General features: G+C 43.3%; 1 protein-coding gene across 4 annotated transcripts in view; it reads left to right on the top strand.

The window, feature by feature from the left end:
- mpped2a (metallophosphoesterase domain containing 2a) overlaps window positions 1-19,873 on the top strand; it is a 57,812-nt gene that overhangs the window by 19,595 nt on the left and 18,344 nt on the right. For all 4 annotated transcript variants that reach the window (XM_041042508.1, XM_041042517.1, XM_041042533.1 and 1 more), the window contains 2 exons: window positions 1,419-1,600; window positions 8,178-8,403. In XM_041042508.1, coding sequence (XP_040898442.1) covers window positions 1,419-1,600; window positions 8,178-8,403 — 408 coding nt within the window. The remainder of the gene's footprint in view (window positions 1-1,418; window positions 1,601-8,177; window positions 8,404-19,873) is intronic.

The following is a 19,873-nucleotide window of genomic DNA, read 5'->3' as shown; positions in this document are numbered from 1 at the left end:
CCATCTCTGTTAATAACGTCTTCTTCACTCTGAAACCTTTTGATTTCATCTGCTTCTAAGGCTGTTTCCATGCCATGTTTGTGCACATATGCGAGTTAACTGTGTGTGTGTGTCAGGTTGGAGATTGCAGCGTTGATTATGTGTCTGATGTTGTCGACAGAGTGACATCCCTTCTAATGAAATAATGGTCTAGTGGCAGAGTGCTGGAGGATTGCACATTGTAGACTTCAATTACAGACAAGATGATTTTTTTTTTCCTTTCAGTCAGAAAAAAAAAGTACAGGTTTTCTTCCTTTTTAACAGACGTGCTTACATTGAACAAAAAGGCTGAATAAAAGGCTTTTTTTCAGCCAGACTTGGGTCTAAGTGTTTTTCTTTAGATAATGGTTAGAAAGGACAAGGCTTGCTTTAATTCACCGTCTCTTTAGCCAATCTGATGCCACAAAACAGCCATTGCCCTCCTTGTGGGTACAAATCAATCCGAGCGCTGGTTGTTTTCCAGCCCAGACTACACATTTTTCACTGTTGTAATGTCTCCTCTTTTCTTTGAGATGCATTTTGCTCTGCTGCATGCATTATTCTGTGGACCGTGTAATTTATTTTGCACAACAAATGATCTTTTTGTGGTTCCAGTTTTCAGCTGTGCCCCTTCTGCTATCTGGTATGAAATTAGCATACATTTCCTAAAAATATGCTTTGCCATCCAGCATACCTTTTAAAACATAACAAAGACGAAACAGGGGCACATACTTTGAATTACAGCTCTTTTTTTTTACGGAGAATGATGTTGGAAATTAAAAAATGACTAAATAAGACCAAGGGCAGACGTCTCATAAATAAGCGCCTTTACAGATGAGTTTGGTCTTTATGTTCGTGGCAACATGGAATCAAACATACTTGACTGATGACTCTGTGATTTCACGGGTCGGAAAATCTCTTGCTTAGAATTCAAACTGATAGCATGAAGCTGTGCAGCTCGAGTCGACCACAGGGATTAAAAGAAAGTCACGTTTAAGGTGCCGCAGACTTTTTTTTTTTTACTTTAGAGACTGCAAGATGGCTGCAAACGACCTGAAGGATGTAAAAATGTCTCAACAGTTTCTGATGTTGAAGGTTAAACACTTGATGAGTTTTGTAGGAAAGGAGTATTTCCATGCAGAGATTCCTCTTCTTGCGTCAGGTGATTGACAGATTAACAGATTAGAGCATAACAGAAATGTAACGCTGATATGAAAACTGATAATTTAACACATAAAAAAAGGGTTAAAACAGTGGTTATGTTTCTGTGTGGGAGCGTGACATGTAAACACACATTCAACCAACCAATCAGTCCACAGTCCAGACCCAAAGTCCAGAATCTGGATCTGGTCTGACCAGAGTCAACTCTGACCAACTCTCTGTCTCTCTCTCTGTTTCAGGGTGGACCCCATTCCGTATGACACTCCCAAACCGGCGGGACACACCAGGTTCGTGTGCGTTTCTGACACACACTCGCGCACAGACGGCATCCAGATGCCCTACGGCGATGTGCTGCTGCACATGGGCGACTTCACCGAGCTGGGCCTGCCGTCCGAGGTTAAGAAGTTCAACGACTGGCTAGGTACTAAGCTGCTTAACACACGCATTCATCCGCACACCGCTGGAGGCACGCATCGTATCTGCCCTGCTAAAGTGTCCAGTTTAACCCTTCTGACCTGACACCCTGGTTCAGTTAACCTTTGACCCCTCCTTCTGTCCCCATGCTGTGGGTGGGAGCTCTGCTTGTGTGTGTGTGGTTTCAGTCCTGGCAGCCAGTGTTTCATCTCTGGACCCTCCAGGCGAGAGCTCCCAGCAACTCTGAAGTATTTCTGTCTCACTAATGTAGTCATGTTTCACACGTTGGAAAAAAACACGCACACACTCACCATCTGACATTCCCACTCACCAAGTGCATAAATCAATAAGTGCCACCCACTATACTGGCCTGTACTATTTTAATTTGCCTTTGTTGTTTAATGCATTTGAATTGTCTGTGCTGTTTGAACGGTTGAGTTTTCCTCGGCAGGTGAAACAGAACACCACCGCTTTGCATTAGCAAAGATGCTAACAGACGCAAACTCGTCCCGTTTGGTGCAAATCAAGGCAAAGGCACATCTGTATGAGAGGACAATGCAACAACACTCCAGCGGATGACAGAAAATTCGTACTGCGCCTTTTATGTGTGCGCAAAAAGGAGGATGAGAAGTGGAAAAGAGAATGAAAAAGAGGAGGAAGGGAAGGAACTGAAGATCTGACATTGGTGGCAACGTTCACCTTAAAAATCCTGATTCAGTTCCCAACTCATTTAACTGTGACGAAAACCAAGTTCTCTTCCTGAGACTCAACAGTGAATAATTAAAACAATAGAGGCAAAAGTGTAAAAAGAAAACAAACTGTTGAATTTTGAAAGATATATTCTCAGATATATTTTCATTTTTTCGAGGTGGGGACCTTTAAAAAAATGTAAACCTCTCAGCTTAAAGCAGTGCTCCTCTGAAATCTGTTTTGAGTATCGAGGTTGACGACAGCAGCTGCAGTCAGTCTGGATTCACGGCGGTTACACTGGATTCCAGCACTGATCCAGGTTTCACAGCAAGAAAAAAAAAAACAGTCCAGGTGTCTATAGAAACTTTTCAAACCACCCCTGCAACATAATCCAAATCTCAGCCGTCTCTCATTATCCTCAGTGTGTTCAGACATGTTTGGCACGGAGTTTAGATGAATACATTACTAGCTTATATCCTCATCCTCTTGCACAGTCCTGTCAGACTCACCACCTCCGGCTTTGCTTCTTTATGTAAACTCGAGGCTGTGTTCAGACTAATTCGAAAACAGCATTTAAATGGCAGCTCGGGCTCCTTTCACGTCAGCAGCAACTTTTCGGGATTGTTTTACAGTCCACACTGGAGTCGCTGCATCTCAAAACGCCGGCTTGATGTGAACCGAAGACCAAAACAGATAAACAAATACGGGCGAAAATGGGAGAGAATGTGTCTGTGGAGGTTTGGATGCTAGGTCACATTCACAACTAAAACTTAGATTTGAAAGAGAGCTTTCATCTTTTCAACTATGGGCTCTAAAGTGAAAACATCAAAGTCTGAAAGTCGAGTAGCTGTGGCACACTGACACGGGTTTGCAGTGTATTATTTGCAGTGTCAACAAACCGATTCAACAAACTCAGCATTTTCCTTTACAACGTTTTAAACACGCTGTCAACCTTTAAGATCTCACGCTTTCAGCTTTATGAATTGTGAATGCGATTTGTTGTCTGCAGCCACAGTAGCGCTCCCACTTTCCCGGGCTGACTCTTTAAAGCACTGCCAGGTGCTTTGCCCTTAGTTGTCCTGAAGCATACGACAGGGTTATACAAAGGGTTAACACTCGTGCACACATGCAGACATGTCCCATTTTCCTCGTCCTCTGTTTTCGACTGTGCCCACCCCCCAAATGCAGCACCTGGCTCCACCAGGACGACACACCGCTCGGCTTTTCCATCAAACTGCTCCATCCATCACCACAGACAGCCACATCACGTGTGTGTGTGTGTGTCTGTGTGTGTTTGTACGTGCTCTTTGTTAAGCCAGTGTGAAAACAGGGATATCGGCCATAATGGGAAATCGATGCAGAGCAAAGTGGAAAATGACATAGTGTGGTTGGGGAGCACCCTGCCTGTTAATGTCCCATTGAAGGCGGCATGTGTGCGGCTGCACACCTGGACCTCAGACTCAAAGGACAGATGAGATGGGAGGGTAGAAAATTACAGCCACTTGTTGAAAAAGAAAAAAAAAACACAGATTTTTGAGGAAGTTTCAGGGGAAAAAATGTCTTGTATTATTAGAGTACAGATGTAATTAAACAAGAAATGGTCACATGAATATGAACTTAGTTTTGTAGCCATATTTTCAGAAAAACAGTAAACTTATTATGAGAATAATAAATCTAGATATTTCAGGATATAAAATAAATGTAGAATTAATAAATATAGGCAAGATATTGGTGAGATTTAAAGAAACTGGTATATATCACATATCACTTCTTTAGCTTCTGCCTGATTTTTTTTTTTTTTTTTTTACACAGAGTTTACTAGTAAAGGTCAGTAATTGTTTCAGATGGTAAAGTTTTTAAGACCATGAAAATATTTTGATCATGTTGTTTTTGTCAGTATCTTTTGTTTCTGCCATTCGGAGGACGCAGGGTTCTCAGGAATCTGAGCCGCTCATTTATGTCTTTATAGAAAATGCAAGCGTGCGAAATGTTCGATATTCTCTCTAAGGCCAGTTTTTGTCCTCTTTGATGAAGGCAGAGAGACTCTGAGAGAGGAAGACAGAGTCGGACGTACAGCAGAGAAAAATGGGCATTTTGAAAACATACCAGTTCAATAGCGTGACGTTTTTCTGGATGAAAGATGAGGGTTGCAGAGCAGTGGCTGATTCTGACATGTCTCTGGAAAAACAAAAAACCGTAGACGCTGCATGTTTTCTGTCCTCGTCAGTGGTTGTCATTTTTATGGTCGCCCTCTGGGCCGACTTGGAGTATTCTTTGAAAAATGTATTGTTTCCCTATTGATGACAGTCTCTGGGTTTTCATGTGAAAGAACAGCATTTTACAGTCTACAGACTATTATTCAGGCAATCAGCTGATATCACTGTGTTTTGACTTAAATGAAACTCTGGCATAAGGTCAGGGATCTTTTTTTTTTATAATCATCCTGTGACTTTCAGTTTGCATGTCCTGAAAGTAAAGTTTGGACCTATTGAGCTACTGTCTTCACCACCCGTTAGGCATGCATCGACGTAATGTACATGTGTAAGGTTTGCAAAAAAAAAACAAAACAGAGCAACGTCTCAAAAGTCAGTAGCTGCATAGCTAAGTGTGATCACCGTCCGAGAGCAGTTCCAGGTTCGTAGGAAGTTAAACAGTACAAAGCATTTGTCTGCTCCTCTCAGACTCTGGAGGAGGCAGCAGTTTGTCCGGGCCATTGACTGCTGTTTGGTCTCCTGGAGGATATCATTGGAGATCGATGCCGAGGAACGAGCTTTCCCTGACCCGGCCTGTCTGATGGTAGAGCTCCGACTCTGATCTCCCGCTCTGAGATGCTCCCAGAGGCATCTGTAGCTTGTGTGTGTGTGGGTTTTTTTTTTCCAGTTCCAAGAGTAAATCATTTCAAATAAACATTGTGCTAATCAACAAATCACTAACCCAAAACAACCCCTTACATACAGTACCAAAGTTTAAGTTTAGTTGCAGGCCTGATTTACGACATCCAGACGACACAAAGCAACAATTCCTAAATGGAAGAGGATTGGAACAACCAGGACTCTTCTTAGAGCTGGTTAGATGGGCGAACTGAGCAAGAGCGAGGCTGAGCAGAAAATGGTGGCAGTGAAGGGCTCTGGATACTTTCTGACTGCACTGTATTTAAAGCTTTGAGAGTTTTTAAGTTCGTCTTTGCAGGTTTTGCTTTTGTGAGTTTGACGGTTGAAAAGTTAATTTCAGGTGCACGTTTTTACCTCCACCAGGTCTGTCTGACAACATCCAAATATTTAAACATTGATTGATAAGTAAAGGCTTGTTTTATGTGACTAGTGCATATTAACTGCTTGTGCACTAATTAGAAAACACATCGAGTCAGTTCCATCATATTTCCTGAAGGATTAATTGGAGGAGACGAGAGAGGAGACGAGGGGGATGACAATTTAATTTAATAACGTATTCACCTTTTTAATTTTCAGGATGTCATGTAGAGTATGATTTTCTCTACATGACATGACATGGAGGGAGTGTATTTTTAGTACTGCTCTGTGAAAAAACAACTTTTCTAATTGAAATGTCTTGAATGTGTAGATGAATTTCTTGACTAATGCGAGTCTGATTTCTGGAGGAGAGGTGGAACACAACATTCCCCTGCACGCATAGTTCTTCTTCGGGATTTTGTTTTGATTTTCCTGCTCTCCTTCATGTCCTCGTTTGCGAAGAATGAAAAATAAATCTAGGTGTATCACTCCGCCGCTCCTCTGTAGGACATATCATGGTGGCAATAAAAAGCAGTGAAAATTCCCAGTAGAGTAATGGAGATGGAGTTGTTTGATGGTAATTATATTTTCGCCACCTTTTCCCAGCCTGGTGGTGGAGAGGATGATTCGCTTTGGGTTGTGTGGGTGTGTGTGTGTGTAAATGGATGCATGATCCAGTTAGAGTGCTGGGGGACTGAGAGACGGCGCTCTCATATAAGGTTAGCCTGGAATTTATGATCCTGAGACGCGACAAGAGCTAATTTAGAGCGGCGGGAATGAAACTTATAGACCGGGAAACCATGATTCTTTCATTTTCAGCATTAGAGAACACACACTCACACACACACACACACACTTTAGATGGATGCGGTGGAATTATTTTATGTCTCTGCATTGAGCCAGTGTATTTTGACTGAATTTTTACTCGCACCTATTCAGTTTCTGTTAGTTTTATTTCCAATTGGAAACTGGACCAGAGTTCACAATAGAGCGTTGTGGTTTCATTTTTCTTTCACTTACTGTCACAAGTTAGAGGCGTTTTTATTCCAAAAATAAGTTCTATTGTAGTTCAGTGGTTTTGTACAGGTTTTGTCAGTAAAATCTGTCTGTGAAATCCTGGAAAATCACTCTGCAAGTGTTAAGAGACGGAGTCACGTCCGCATTCACTCAGACTGTGATCAGTCCAAACATCAGCGCTCTGCGTCTAAATGTATCGGCTAAACGGCGCAATACTGGGTCCATGCAGTGTTGGACATGACCGCTGGCAACACAACATTACGTGTCAGCCAAACAACACGGAATTATGTTAAGAAATGTGCTTTAGTCATCAGGATGAATTGATCAGCAGAGCACAGAGTTGTCTAAAGTGCAGCTGCTGGTTGAAAATAACATTTTTAACTTGAGTATTTTTGTTCAAATTCCTCACTCAGCTTCTTACTCGCGAGCGTTTGCTGCTTTGCCTTTTATTATTTGACAGTGGGGAAAAAAAAATGTCTTTGGTGTTTGGGCTGGTGGTCCAACAAAACAAGCAACCGAACGCTTAATAGAGAAAGTAATCTGCGGGGTAATCAATAATGAAAATAATAATTAGTTGCTGCCCTAATAAAGATCATATTGCCTGGGTTGGATGACACCCTCAGCACCCATTCTTCCTGCAGCTATTGTTCAGTTGGCTCTACACATAAATTAGCCTGTGGATTAGTCTGTACCTACAGGGCAGGCTAAAAAAGACAAGAAGGAAGGAAGGAAGAAAGTCTGGAACAAAATCAACAGGAAGCCTAAAAAAAAAAACAGAATCCAGGAGAGGAAAAAGAGAAAAATAGAGAGAGAGAATGGAAGGGTGATGAAGGCCAGACCCTTTCGCTGAGTGCTCAATCAGCCGGAATGAAGTAGCAAGTCAGTTTCTTGATGGCGAAGGGGAAACCGAGGAGCGGGAAAAGGGCACGGCAGAAGTTGAAAGATGAGGGGATGAGAATCGTAATAGATGTTCTTCTCTATTTAGTTCAGGTTCATGCTTTTTCCAGCCGCCCGGCGTCTGCAGAGATGGACGGCGGTCTGCTGGGGTCAAGCAGAGCCGTCAGCTGTGGTTGTAACCTCTCTGACTGCCTGAATGGAGGGTGTTTTTCCCCTCCACTTATCTGAGTTGTCTTTCCAGTCCTGATCTGTGCTCAGGGTTAGGCACACGGGGAGCTTCCGAGGGAGCGTATGCTCTGTGTACGAAATATGAGGACAACCTGCTGTTCCTATAGAAATAGAGAGACCAGGTGGAAAGTACAACCTCTCTGTGATGTTATAAGACACTGTCCTGCCTTGAAAGAGAGCAGAGCTGCATAATATGGACACAGTATTCAGTGTGTGGAGAATTCAGAATCAGAATCATTTGTTTTCATTTTCTGTTGGTTTCAGCTGCTGATTAAATCAAATTTTGGGGCAAAATTTACATGTGGGTGGAGGGAATGTTCCAGATATTCTGTACATTCACATGTACATGACAGCAGATGGTTTGTTTCAGGTGAGGTCAGAGGTAAATCCTATGAGCACGAGCAGAACGTGCTGAGGAGTAGCACGGCAGAGCTTAACACGTGGAAACGTGGATCCTGAACCTCAGCTCACCACCCTCTCCCTGGTTTCTCTTGTCTCGTGCAGGTGGCCTTCCATACGAATTTAAAGTGGTGATCGCCGGGAACCACGAGCTGACCTTTGATAAGGACTTTATGGCTGAGCTGGTTAAGCAGGATTACTACCGATTCCCCTCAGTCTCCAAACTCAAACCAGAGGACTTTGACAATGTCCAGTCGCTCCTCACAAACTGTGTGTACCTGCAGGACTCGGACGTCACCATAAAGGGATTCCGGATATACGGGACGCCATGGTAAGATCACCGGCTGTTCTCTTTCTTTTATCCTCCGTCCAAAACTTCGCTCATCACTTTTTGTTTTCCATAACCGCTGAGTCATATTTCTGTCTCGTTGTGTGTGTGTGTGTGTGTGTGTGTGTGTTGTGAATCCCTGAGGCGAAGGTGTGTCTTCCCCTCTGTCGGCGTCTGGCTGTTTTCCAGATCCCCTCTCTGCAGTAACTCTGTACTCCGCTGTACGCTCTCAGTGAGGGGCCTCTCTTACATTCAGCGTGCTATTCCCAGCTCGCACATTCCTTTATGAGCTCAGGACCTTCGCCTGCTCCCTGGGCTTACGTTACACCTGTGTTTTGACACGAGGTTAAGTGATACGCGTGGTACCGGGACACTGTCAGTAAGCTCTCAGGTGTGGAAAGAACGCCGCAGGGAGAGTGTGTTTGGTCGAGGAACGGTGTAAGCAGCGAGTATTCAGCAGACACATGCAGGTGGGAGTGTTGTTGAAGTGAGAAGTGTTCGTGCAGAGAAAATACTTGTAGTCATGATGGAAGATAAGATTCTCCTGAGATCACTCCTGCGTTTACGGATGCATAAGTTCTCACACAGTTTTATCTAGAAACATCAAAATTTCATAGACGGTGTTCGAAATGAGAATCTGCGTTCGTGGATTTGTGTCATTCCAAAGCTGATTTCTGGGGTAAACTGTAGGTCGGTTCTTGTACCGTGAAAAAACTATAATTTCGTTGCTGTATTTAAAATAAGTCTTTCCCAAGGATTTACCAAAATCCAGTATTTTTTACTGGATTACATAAAATTAGAACATGCATTTTTTTTAACGTATTGGAAAACAGCTGCCTGTTTTACAAAAAGGAGGCTGTGATAACTTTTTAATTTTCAGCTTCCTCATTGAAATAAAACACACCCTCATCATCAAGCTCAGTCAACACCATCTTTATCAGTTTATAGTTCAGTAAATTGGTTGATGTCAGTTAATGATTTAGTCTTTAAAAAAATGTCAAAAATATTGTCCTAACACTCAAAGTTTTTTTTTTTTGTTGTTTTTTTTTTAACTTCTCACTTATTCTGGCCCAGACTGTAAAATATTACAATGATATGAGACACGAAACTAAAGCTTTGGGAGATGGTCCAGCAGATGAAGCTCTGTGGCTGAGTGTGAACAGGGTTCGTCTCACAGTGTTTGCACAGTCTTGCGGTCTGACCTCGGCTCGCCTGCACTGCAGCTGTGTGTGTTTTGTTGTGCGACGGTCGAGGCTGTAACTTCCCCTGTCCCGCTGTGACTCCCTGCGCTCTCTCTGGCCAGTGGTTCTCACAAGTCTGCGCCGGACTTAAAATAACTATTTAGGTCACACCTTCATCCTTTGGCGGCTATAATTAGCAGGTTTGCCGCCTGGTTTCAGAAGTGTGGCGGAGGACAGGGGCGAGGAGGAGGCAGGGGGCAGATCCCAGCATTCCTCAGACATCACAGCAGCAGGAAGAAGAGATTACCCTCTCTTTTCCCTCCATCCTTCCTCTCTTCCATCCTTCTGTTTGAAAGAGGAAGGATGCTACCCCCCTTTCCCTGGTGGGTGTTTAGCGTGAGAGCTGGTAAGTGTCTGTTGTGACAGCTGGGGGTCTCGTGAGAGGCGGAGTGGACAGCTTGGCTGCCCCGCCACCCCACCCACCCCCTATCACCCCTCCTCGGCTTCCTCACCTCCTTCACACCCATATGCCATTGTGGCCTGAGGTCTGGCCTGCTTGTCCAGTGTGAGGTCTCACTTAGCCCCGCAGTGACCCCTCACTTCATCAGCAGCTCACCAGCTCGCCGCCTGGGTGGCCGAACTCCTCCCAGTGCTCTGCGATCTGCTGCTGCTGCTGCAAGCTGAGACGCGACAGCATCGCTCAGGAAATGTAGCGTGTAACTGCCACCTGATAAACGCCGCTGTAGCTGCAGTGGGCTGCTCTGTTGCTGCTGTAAAGCCACAGTAAAACGTGCCTGGTTTTCAGCTGGCTGGCCAGCTCATCACACAGTCACATTCAGGGGTGGAAAATGTATTTAAATCATTAGTAAAGTCCTGTTTTCAAAATGTTTCTTCAGTAAATATGTATCAGCAAAATAAATGTACTTATTTAGTATCTAAGTAGTTCAGAAATACTGATTTTGAAGATTTAAGCTACACAGACAAGCTGTAACTACAGCTGTCAAATACATGAGGTTTAATATATTATTTTCCTCAGGAAGTTTAATGTAAATCTGTGATGCCTCACAAAGTGGAGACACTGCCTGTACCTCTACATTGTACTGTAAAGGAGCAGTAGAGTGAATGTGCTTTGTTATGCTCCATTTCTGTGGATTTAGCAGGTTTTAGGGTCTTTTGGTTTTTATGAGAATTTGCCGTTAGCTTCTTGGTTACGACTGCGTACAGGAAAATACCGACCAACCAATCTTTTGGGGTTTTTTTTTTGTTTTTAACCCCAAATGCCACAAATTTTAAAACTTCTCGAACGTTTCGGAAAACATGTTTATGTCCCACTCCGGTCGGTCCAGCTCAAACAGAAATAATGTCAACAACAAAAACAAAATGCCATCAAAAAGGCTGTTTCCATGTTTCTTTCCTCTTTGTGAAGAAATCAGCTTTGATTGTTTTTGTCCTAAAGAAAAAAAAATCCATCAACTGCTCTCTGTAAGATGAAAAAGCAGATTGTTCCTACTTTGAATTAAAACTCTTTTCTGTATACAACATGCCCCGAACATGACAACATAAAATACAGTGATTATGATCAACACAGTGCAAAACACAACTTTAATATTTTCTTTACATCTCCTTCGCTGTTCATTAAATCCACTAAAATAATTAATTGTTTCTGTTTACCCAAACACATCAACCGCCGGATCAGTCGGTCAGATTTCTACCACGAGAGCAAGCGGGACTCTTTAAGTTTTGAAATCTCTTGGAAATCGTTGAAAAGCAGCAGGTGACGGACGTTTACACACGGCGACGCTGAAGGTTTTCATGTGTTCACGATGGGAGGAAAGATTCTGCCCCGATTTTTCCCCACTGACTGATTAGCAACGTTACACCCTTCTTTCCATCGCTGCTCCCACCACTGCCATTATTTTTTATTAATCCATCACTTGAATGTCTGTTTTAAAGGTCTCATGGATAAAAATGACATTCTGCTGCAGCCCTTTTCAGACACAATCCATTTCATAATTATCTGTGGCAGGTTGTCGGTCCAGCGTGTGGCCATTTACAGCGGAAAAAGATCTGGATCCACCACTCATTCGGTGCAATATGTCTTTGTCTGATGCCCTCTCATTAGGTCAGAGTGCGGCTTAGTAACGGAGACGCGTTTCCACATCGTCTCAGTAAAAATCTACACTTTCCCTCGCTGCTAGTTTCAACTTTTAATCTCCTAAAACTGAGAGAGTAAAGTCTGTTCTGAACTCGGGTCTTCAGGGATGGAGGTGGATTTGACCGAGGCCGAGCTTTCTCACCGACATATCTTTTTGGTTACTTGAATGTGTGTTCACATGGAAATTGTGCCAACAAGTTGCCTCAGTTAATTAATCTCACCAGAGTATCTGAAAAACCAGTTATCTTAAAAAAAACCCCCCAAAAAAAGCACAACACTAATCTGTTGAAGTTAAAATGGTCCCAGATGTTAGAAATCGGAGCTCTCCTCGAGACGTGGGTTTATTGCTGGGAAATAATTTATTCAGAGATGAGATCTGTGTAAAAAGAAAAGATTTAAGTGTAGTAATGGATCCGAATCCCTTAAGTTACTTTGCTTTTATTATGTTATTGTCAATCATGGGTTATAAATTCAGGTTTTCTTTACTTTCATGATATAATTTCAATAAAGTAAGGGATTATATGGCCATCATGAGGCTTAATCAGTGAAAAATGTAGGTAAGTCTTTCTATTCCAAAAAAAAACAACAGGGCTCTAATGTTTAATGTCTAAACTGTGCAGTTTGTGAGGAAATGTAATTTCATTTTCGTTGCTTCCTGTATTTTGAACTATTTCCACCTCCAGCTGATTTAACACGTCCGCTGTCATTCTGACTGTTTGTCATTATCAGAATAAATGGCTGATGTGAATAATTACAGAACAGGGTGAATTCAAATTTTTTTAGGGCTGCAGCTAAAGATTAGACGAGTCCAAGGCGACGTGCTCTTGTTGCTTGTTTCACAATTTTAAAACCCAAAGAGAGATTCAATTAACAATTGTGAAATTTAGAAAAAACATCTTAGAAGCTGAAACTAGCAAATATTTGGGATTTTTGCTTAAAAATATTGCTCAAAATTTTGTCAATAAACTAATTGAGTCCTCTCTGCTGTTAAGTTTATGACCAAGAGATGGACGAGGTGTGTCCAGATGTTCATTTCCGCCTGTTCTCAAACTAATTTCTCCTTGATCTTTCCTTTATTGATCAAATCGTTTTATAAGACGTGTTGAATACCTTAAAATGCTCCTGATACTGTGTTAGAGTGAAACTCTGTTCTGACCCAGTTCACTGCTGCTGGGAGTGAGAGCAGCGCACCATGAAAGACACACAACACACACCGTTTAATGACAGATGCTTAACAGACCGAATACCTGAAGCTCCCCTCCTCATACTCACGCACTCCTACACACACACACACACACACACACACACACACACACACACACACACACACATATTGTGGAAAGATGAGTGGGATCTGCACCGTGTCAGTCAGACCCCTCAGAGAGGAGCTGAAGGTCTCCTGAAGCCGGACACGTTTGGATTTTATTCACATCGTTAACTCCTTCAGCACCAGACAGTAAAATTTTAGGCAAAGTAAAACTCAAAAAGTCCTTTTGTCTTTTTGAACTTTAAACCCATTTAATGTATTTATTAATTAATGTATTTAATCTTCTGTCTTTAATCTACTGGTTTTAATGCCAGATATTTTTTTTTTGCCCCCTGTAAAAGCTGAACACTCTCTCACGTAGTCAGCTCAGACATAAATACAGACGGAGCGACGGCAGGCAGGTCACAGATATGTGAGGAATCCTGCTGGTTTTACCAACTCTGATAAGCTGCTGACTGATTCACAGCAGAGACGTATGAGCAGGGGAGAGAGAGAGAGAGAGAGAGAGAGAGAGAGAGAGAGAGGGAGGGAGAGACAAAGACCTCCTCCGTCCATTCTCTCTCTCTCTCACAGGGATTAACCTGTTTTGTGATTCTGGGCTTGACCACAACTTAACTCCCCGGTCGAAAGTCAAACTGTTGCTGCTCCCTCTGCAGCCTCCTCCCCTGATCCTGCCAGCCCTCCTCCTCTGCCTGGTCCACTGGGGAGGCACCATCCTCTCCTCCTGTATTCTCACCTCCTCTCCTCTCCAGTCATAATTGTTTTCTTTCGTTGCGTCTTTCTACTTCTCTCTTATCCCTCTAACACTGCAGCTTTTTCTCCCTCTCTCAGCTCTCTTCTCCTCTCCTCATCTCTTTTCTTTCCTTCTCCTCTTCCTCTTTTCTTCTTCCTTTTCTATGTGTCACGTCCTCTTCTTTCTTTTCCCCTGCCTCCTGTCCTCCTCTTCTTGTCATTATTTTTCTCTATTACTATTTTTTACTCTTACCATCTCATGTTCTTCCCTCTCCTCTCTTTTATTCACAGTACTTACTCTGGTTCCTGTTAACCAATGAAATAGCAATCAGTGTTGCTGGTTGGTTTATTCAATAGCACATCAGTCTGTTGGCTTTGGTGTGTGTGTGTGTGTGTGTGTGTGTGTGTGTGTGTGTGTTTGGAGATGTGTGTGTGTGTGGCTTGCAGAGGCGGCAGATTAAATACGACTGCCCTCATTTGACTCTCTGAAGCTCACCTCAGGGGAAACCCGGAGGGGCAAATGCAGATTTTAGTTTTATTCATGTATTCATTTTTCACTGTAAAGGTCAGCCGTGTGTGTGTGTGTGTGTGTCTGTGTGTGAGCGAGAGAGAGAGTGAGAGAGGTAGTCATACATAGTGATGTTTGAATATCGGCATGTTTAGCCTCAGTTGTTTTGGTAATGAGGAGGGTAGAGATCTGTGAGGCCTGTTTTCCCCTCCTCTCCCCATCTGTCTCTCCGTCCCTCTGTCTGCACTACATGTCCAGAAGTATGCGACCCTGTCCACATGCCTTTGATTACCTTCCGTCCAGTTATGGAAAGTCTTAATGCCGAAGCATACAATCATATTTTAGACAGCGCTGTTCTTCATTCCCCGTGCACAAAGCGAGCTCCGTGAAGGAAGAGTTTTCCCAGTTTAGTTTGGAAGAACTTGGCCGGCCCGCGCAGAGCCCTGACCTCGACACCCCCTCCAGCACCTCTGAGACGCACCACAACGAGCCAGACTTGATCAGCATTTGACCTCACTCGTGCTCTTGTGTCTGAATGTTAGCAAATCCCTGCTGCCAAGATCTGCTGGCAGGACTCTACAGAGGCAGAGGAGCGGAGGCTGTCATAGCTGCAGACTAACGCCCGCGGCTTCGGAACGAGATGTTCAGCTAGCACATTCGGGTGCAGCGTCCGGGCGTCCGCATACTTTTGTCCATGTAGTGTGTGGCAGGAAAGACCTGTTAATTACTTCCATCTCTCTCAGGAAGTGGCCTTTTGTTGAGTGAAGATCCTGATGCTGTAAAGTAACGACCACCCCTGACTCACACACACACACACACACACACACACACACACACACACACTCACACACACTCACACACATACACACGGCCCTTCTGGTGAAATGCAATTTGAAAAGACTGACCGAAAGCAAGTGGTCGCATTATTCCTTTAATTAACTGTACATGTATAAAGCCTGAAAGTCAGAACAAGAAGATTTTTTAAAAAACGCCGCGTAAATCTGGCAGAAACAAAATAACCTGAAACCACAAAGACACAAAACAAGGGAAAATATTTAAAGAGTTCATTTAACTTTCACGGGGGTGATTTTCAGGCCTTAAAGATCCTGATCACAACCTAAACAAATGATCTGTCAATAATAATAATCGACTTTTCCTGTAACTTTTCTTGCAGCTTTTTTTGCTTTGAATGTAGGGTGGCTGATAAGGACAAAATTAATATCACTAAAGTATTAAAAAGCACATGAAGTGTCTCTGTGTTGTTAAACTCTCACGACGGCGACGGATTTTGGTCACATTGACTTCACAGTCATTTATTTCAGCGCGAACATGTATGTAACATTAAAACCAGTACAAACAGATGCAAACAGATGAAAAGAAAATGAAAGGTGAATTGGTGCTCAGCGTTACCTCTACACTGAACCTGAAATACTGATCTGTCTACTTAATGTGCTTCACTCACCTGTAATCCCATTTTTACTGCACTGCTTAAATTCTTAAGCTTGCTGTTTGTGCCCAGAGGAAAAAACCGTGAGTGATTTTGAATTTGTCTTTGCTGTTACGTTCTTATTTTCGGTATATTTTCAGTGTACTGGGACGGCTCTCGAACACGTGAGTGAAAGTGAACACAGGCATATTTAACTTAATGCTGCTTTCATCCGTCCACGTCGCTGAGATCTGACATTTGTGTCGGCTGCTTTTAGCTTAATCACCCCTAAGTCACCTCTTCGCCGGCGCCAGCCTCTGTCAGTTTATGTTGGCCGTCTGCCCGCCACACACACTTTTCACACAGCGACACACACACACACACTGGTTTTCTCTGTCAGAGTGCGAGCACATGGCAGCGCTACCTCCGATGAGGCAACGGGCCCTGACAAATGTCCGTCACTGAAAAGTCAAGGGCTCGGTGTTCGCTCTGCCCTCGTTTCTCTTGCTCTGCAGAGAAATCGTTCGGTGAAACTTTCTGAAACTCTGAAGTGGCACGTTAAGAAACCGTGGAGCGAACAGAAATGGGGATTTATTTCCTTTTTTTCTAATTCAGCATTGGCCTCCCAAATTGTACACGAACACTGTGAACTATGAAATTTGAAAATTAGTTTCCTGAGGTACAGTAGAGCAGATTTGTATGTATGTTTCTTGTTGTATGTTGTATGTTGTAGTATGTTGCTTTATCCCAGGTAGAGGGTTTACACGTTAGAAGTTTTACCACCTCTGTGCTGAAGGAAAACTTTTCTAAATGTGATCAGATAAACAAACAACAAAAGCAGCTTTATTTATTAATTTTTATTTTATTTTTCAGTTTCCAATCAAACTTTTTTTGAAATGTTTCCAGTCAGACAGCAGCGTCACATTAATTACGCTAATATTTCAGAATTAATGAGATGATGATTTATTGATGTTAAATTCTGACACCTTTACTTAATGGAGCATAAAATAGAAATCGTCAAGCTTCTGTTCAAGGGGCCCGATTGTGCTGTGTGTGTATGAGAGGTGCGCTTGTATGTGTGTGTTACTGTTGTTGTTGTTGTTGTTGGCTGTGCCCATGGGTGCTGGTGCAGCTGCAGGTGGTTGTCAGGTTACAGATGCAGGGAGGTTCAGACTGTATGGAGCCTCCCACAGCTGCTGATGTAGGCTTGTGGGGGGAGGAAGGTGTGTTGGAGGTCGGCAGCTGTATCTGGGGTGTGTGCGTGCGTGTGTGTGTGTGTGTGCGTGTGTGTTTAAAGTGTTTAAAGTGTTTCCCAGTGTGTGTCAGGGGGTGAATGAGAGGGTTAAGTGATGGATTTGTCATCGTGCCCTCACTCTCTGCAGCATGACGGCTCAGAGCGTTCCCTGCTAAATGACTCACCCTATGTGCGAACACACACACACACACACACACACACAAATACTGGCACATATGTACACACACACAGGCGTGGTTCTCAAAAAACGTGAAACAGTGCAAAATAAAAAAAATTCAGCAAACTGGAAACCAACACACACACACACACAGTACGTCCTCACAGAGGTGAGTTACTACAGACTGACTAAATATTTCACATCACCCTGACTCCCCCGCAACCCCCACCCCCTCACCCCGAGATGAGCCCCCAATATGTCAGAGGGAGAGTGATGGGTCCTCGCCATCGTTTAATAAAGCTCTCCTCCGTGGCCTTGTGTGCATCAGTCAGCGGCCAGGCAGGCAGAGGTCTGCCACGCGGCGGCCGGCAGCTCCATCAAACACCACCGGGGCCTTGAAAAGGGCTGAGGCAGCCAAAAGTCCCGAGCCTCCTGATCCACACCGTGAGATTCACTGCAAAAAAAAAAAAACAAAAAAAAAACAGAACGATCTGATGTTCGCTCTCGACAAGCAGCTGTTGAGTTTGGTTTTCATGTTGAAACCAGTCCAAATTATCATGATGCAAGCGATTTACTTGAATATAGGATAATTTAAAACGGCTTCTCAGAAGCTGTGGACTTAGCTCAGCCGGTTGGCAGACTTCCTGTACAGTATTTGCTCATTTTCCAGACACAAAACCCAGTTTTGTTTTTTTTTGTTTTTTTTAGTCTAATGTCATGTGAAAAATATTTTCCTCCACAAGTAAAGAAAAAGAAAATCTTCCAACAGGGACAAATCATTGCCTTGTTCCGTTCCATTTTCAAGCACTTTCTTACCAATTGCAAATCAAGACACGTTGAGAATCGTGTTGACATTTTCTTGACACTTGTGGTGAATCCGATAAAGGACAGATTAGTCATTTAGTTTGGTATTGATTTGGAAGCATCTCTAGACGTCAGGATTTTGGACTGTATCGATTGTTATTTTGGGCTGAAGAGGTGCTGCAAACCTTGGGTTGCAGTATTTGTCTTTTTTTTTTCATCAGAGAATCATTTGTGTTGCGTTAGAAAAAAAAAAGCTGAAGTAAACAGAACCAAAAATTATCCTCGATTTTGATATTTATAGGTGACCTTTGACCTCGTGCTCTGCTGTGGATAAGTCTCTAACCTGTTTACGTCGGCGGCCTCTCTGTGAGGTCTCTCACCTGGACTGTAAGTGTACGCCAAAGATCGAGCGCAGTGTGAATACGAGTAATAACGTGAGAGAGAGACGCAGCTGCGTTTCAGCCGGCGGTGTGTTTCCGCTCTCGAGTTGTGCAGCAGACTGTTAGCGCTGCTCTGAGGTCAGATCGGCGTTTGTCGCCGGCGGTGTGGACAGACTGTGGTTACGGTACACGCAGAGCCTCCAGCTGGAAGGTAATTGTTCCTGTCGGTTTGCGTGTCTGTGCTTGTGTGTGAGTGTGTGTGTGTTTTTGAGTTCTGAGTGTGAGAGAGAGCTTGGTCGACCCCGTCTGAGACGTCGTCGGCCTCGTCCCTTTGATGGGGTCATTAAAGACGGATGGAGAACACTGTCTGTCTGTCTGCCTGTCTTCTTCTGCTTGTGTGACCACACTTCTGGAAACGAATGGATAGAAAATGTTCATGAAAATAAATCTAGAACAGTGTTTTAAAAAAAAAAAAAAACCCTTAAAAGAACAGGATGTTTTTTCAGCTAATGTTCCAGTCGGTGGATTGTTGCTCTTTGTCTGTTGTGACATAAATGTGCAGAACTGGCAGTTACACGAGTCGCCTGCCTCTTCATGTCACCTAATATGGTTTCCATCTTTTATCTGGAAGCTCTTGATTTGAGAAACACGCATCCATCTGCGGCAGCCAGACACTTAATGTCAGGCTAAAAGGGAATGCATCTCATCTTCAGCTAATTCTGGTTGCAGTGTGAACAGAGACGCTTCTTGCCATGAAATTTTCATTTTGTCTCGGTTTCTGACTCAGAGCTCGGTCGAGCTTTTGTCATTTTTCAGATCGTTTAGTGAAATTAAGGATTATGACTGACGGATCAGTCTCTGCAGATTCGTAGTCTTGTTGAGTCATTCTTTGCTTGTGTTATTTTTGATTTCATTTTATTAAAAGCCAGTTTTAGACCGTATTTAGGCAAAGTTCTCGTGTTTAAATGATGCTGAACATTTCAGGCCTTTGGCTTCTTTTGTTAAATGAAAGAAAAAAAGCTTTTAATAGAAAAAAAACATGTTTGTGTCACCACTAACACCGAAAATATTCAAATAATGACATAATTAATTCCTTACTACTGTAAAAATGTGTCAGATGTTTCTGTTCAGTTCATGATGATGATACAGAACCTGTATTAGGGATCTGACACAACACATTGCGGTTGCGTGTTGTGTCCGTATGAAACAAACCACATGAAGACGAACAGCAGCGGCGTTTTTCAGGAGTGAAGCATGTAAACCTAATGAACTCCAGGAAACAGCTCCGGAGCTCCAGGGTTTCTGGGCGGCAGGCGAATGTTGACATCTGACAACCGGCGGTTTCTCGCTGTCTGCGAAAGTTGCGGTGACAAAGCTGTTGACTCGCCTTCTCCGCAGCCTGCGGTGTCTGACCTCCGAGGTTGACGTGCTACAGCCCTGCCCGGTAAACAAGAGACCTCTGAGTCCATGTGACTTCTGTTTACAAGCTTTGGTTCACTTGTATTTGACCAAATACATCAAGGGACTCTTTTACGCTGCTGAGACCTTTTTTTTTTTCTCCCTTTTTTTGTGAGCATGATAAATGACTTTCTTCAGCACAGCTGCTCC

Source organism: Toxotes jaculatrix, chromosome 1 (genome assembly GCF_017976425.1).
Source record: "Toxotes jaculatrix isolate fToxJac2 chromosome 1, fToxJac2.pri, whole genome shotgun sequence".
Classification (NCBI taxonomy): Eukaryota; Metazoa; Chordata; class Actinopteri; family Toxotidae; genus Toxotes; species Toxotes jaculatrix.
The sequence above is the reverse complement of the archived record's forward strand: the minus strand, read 5'-3'. Positions and strand labels throughout refer to the sequence as shown.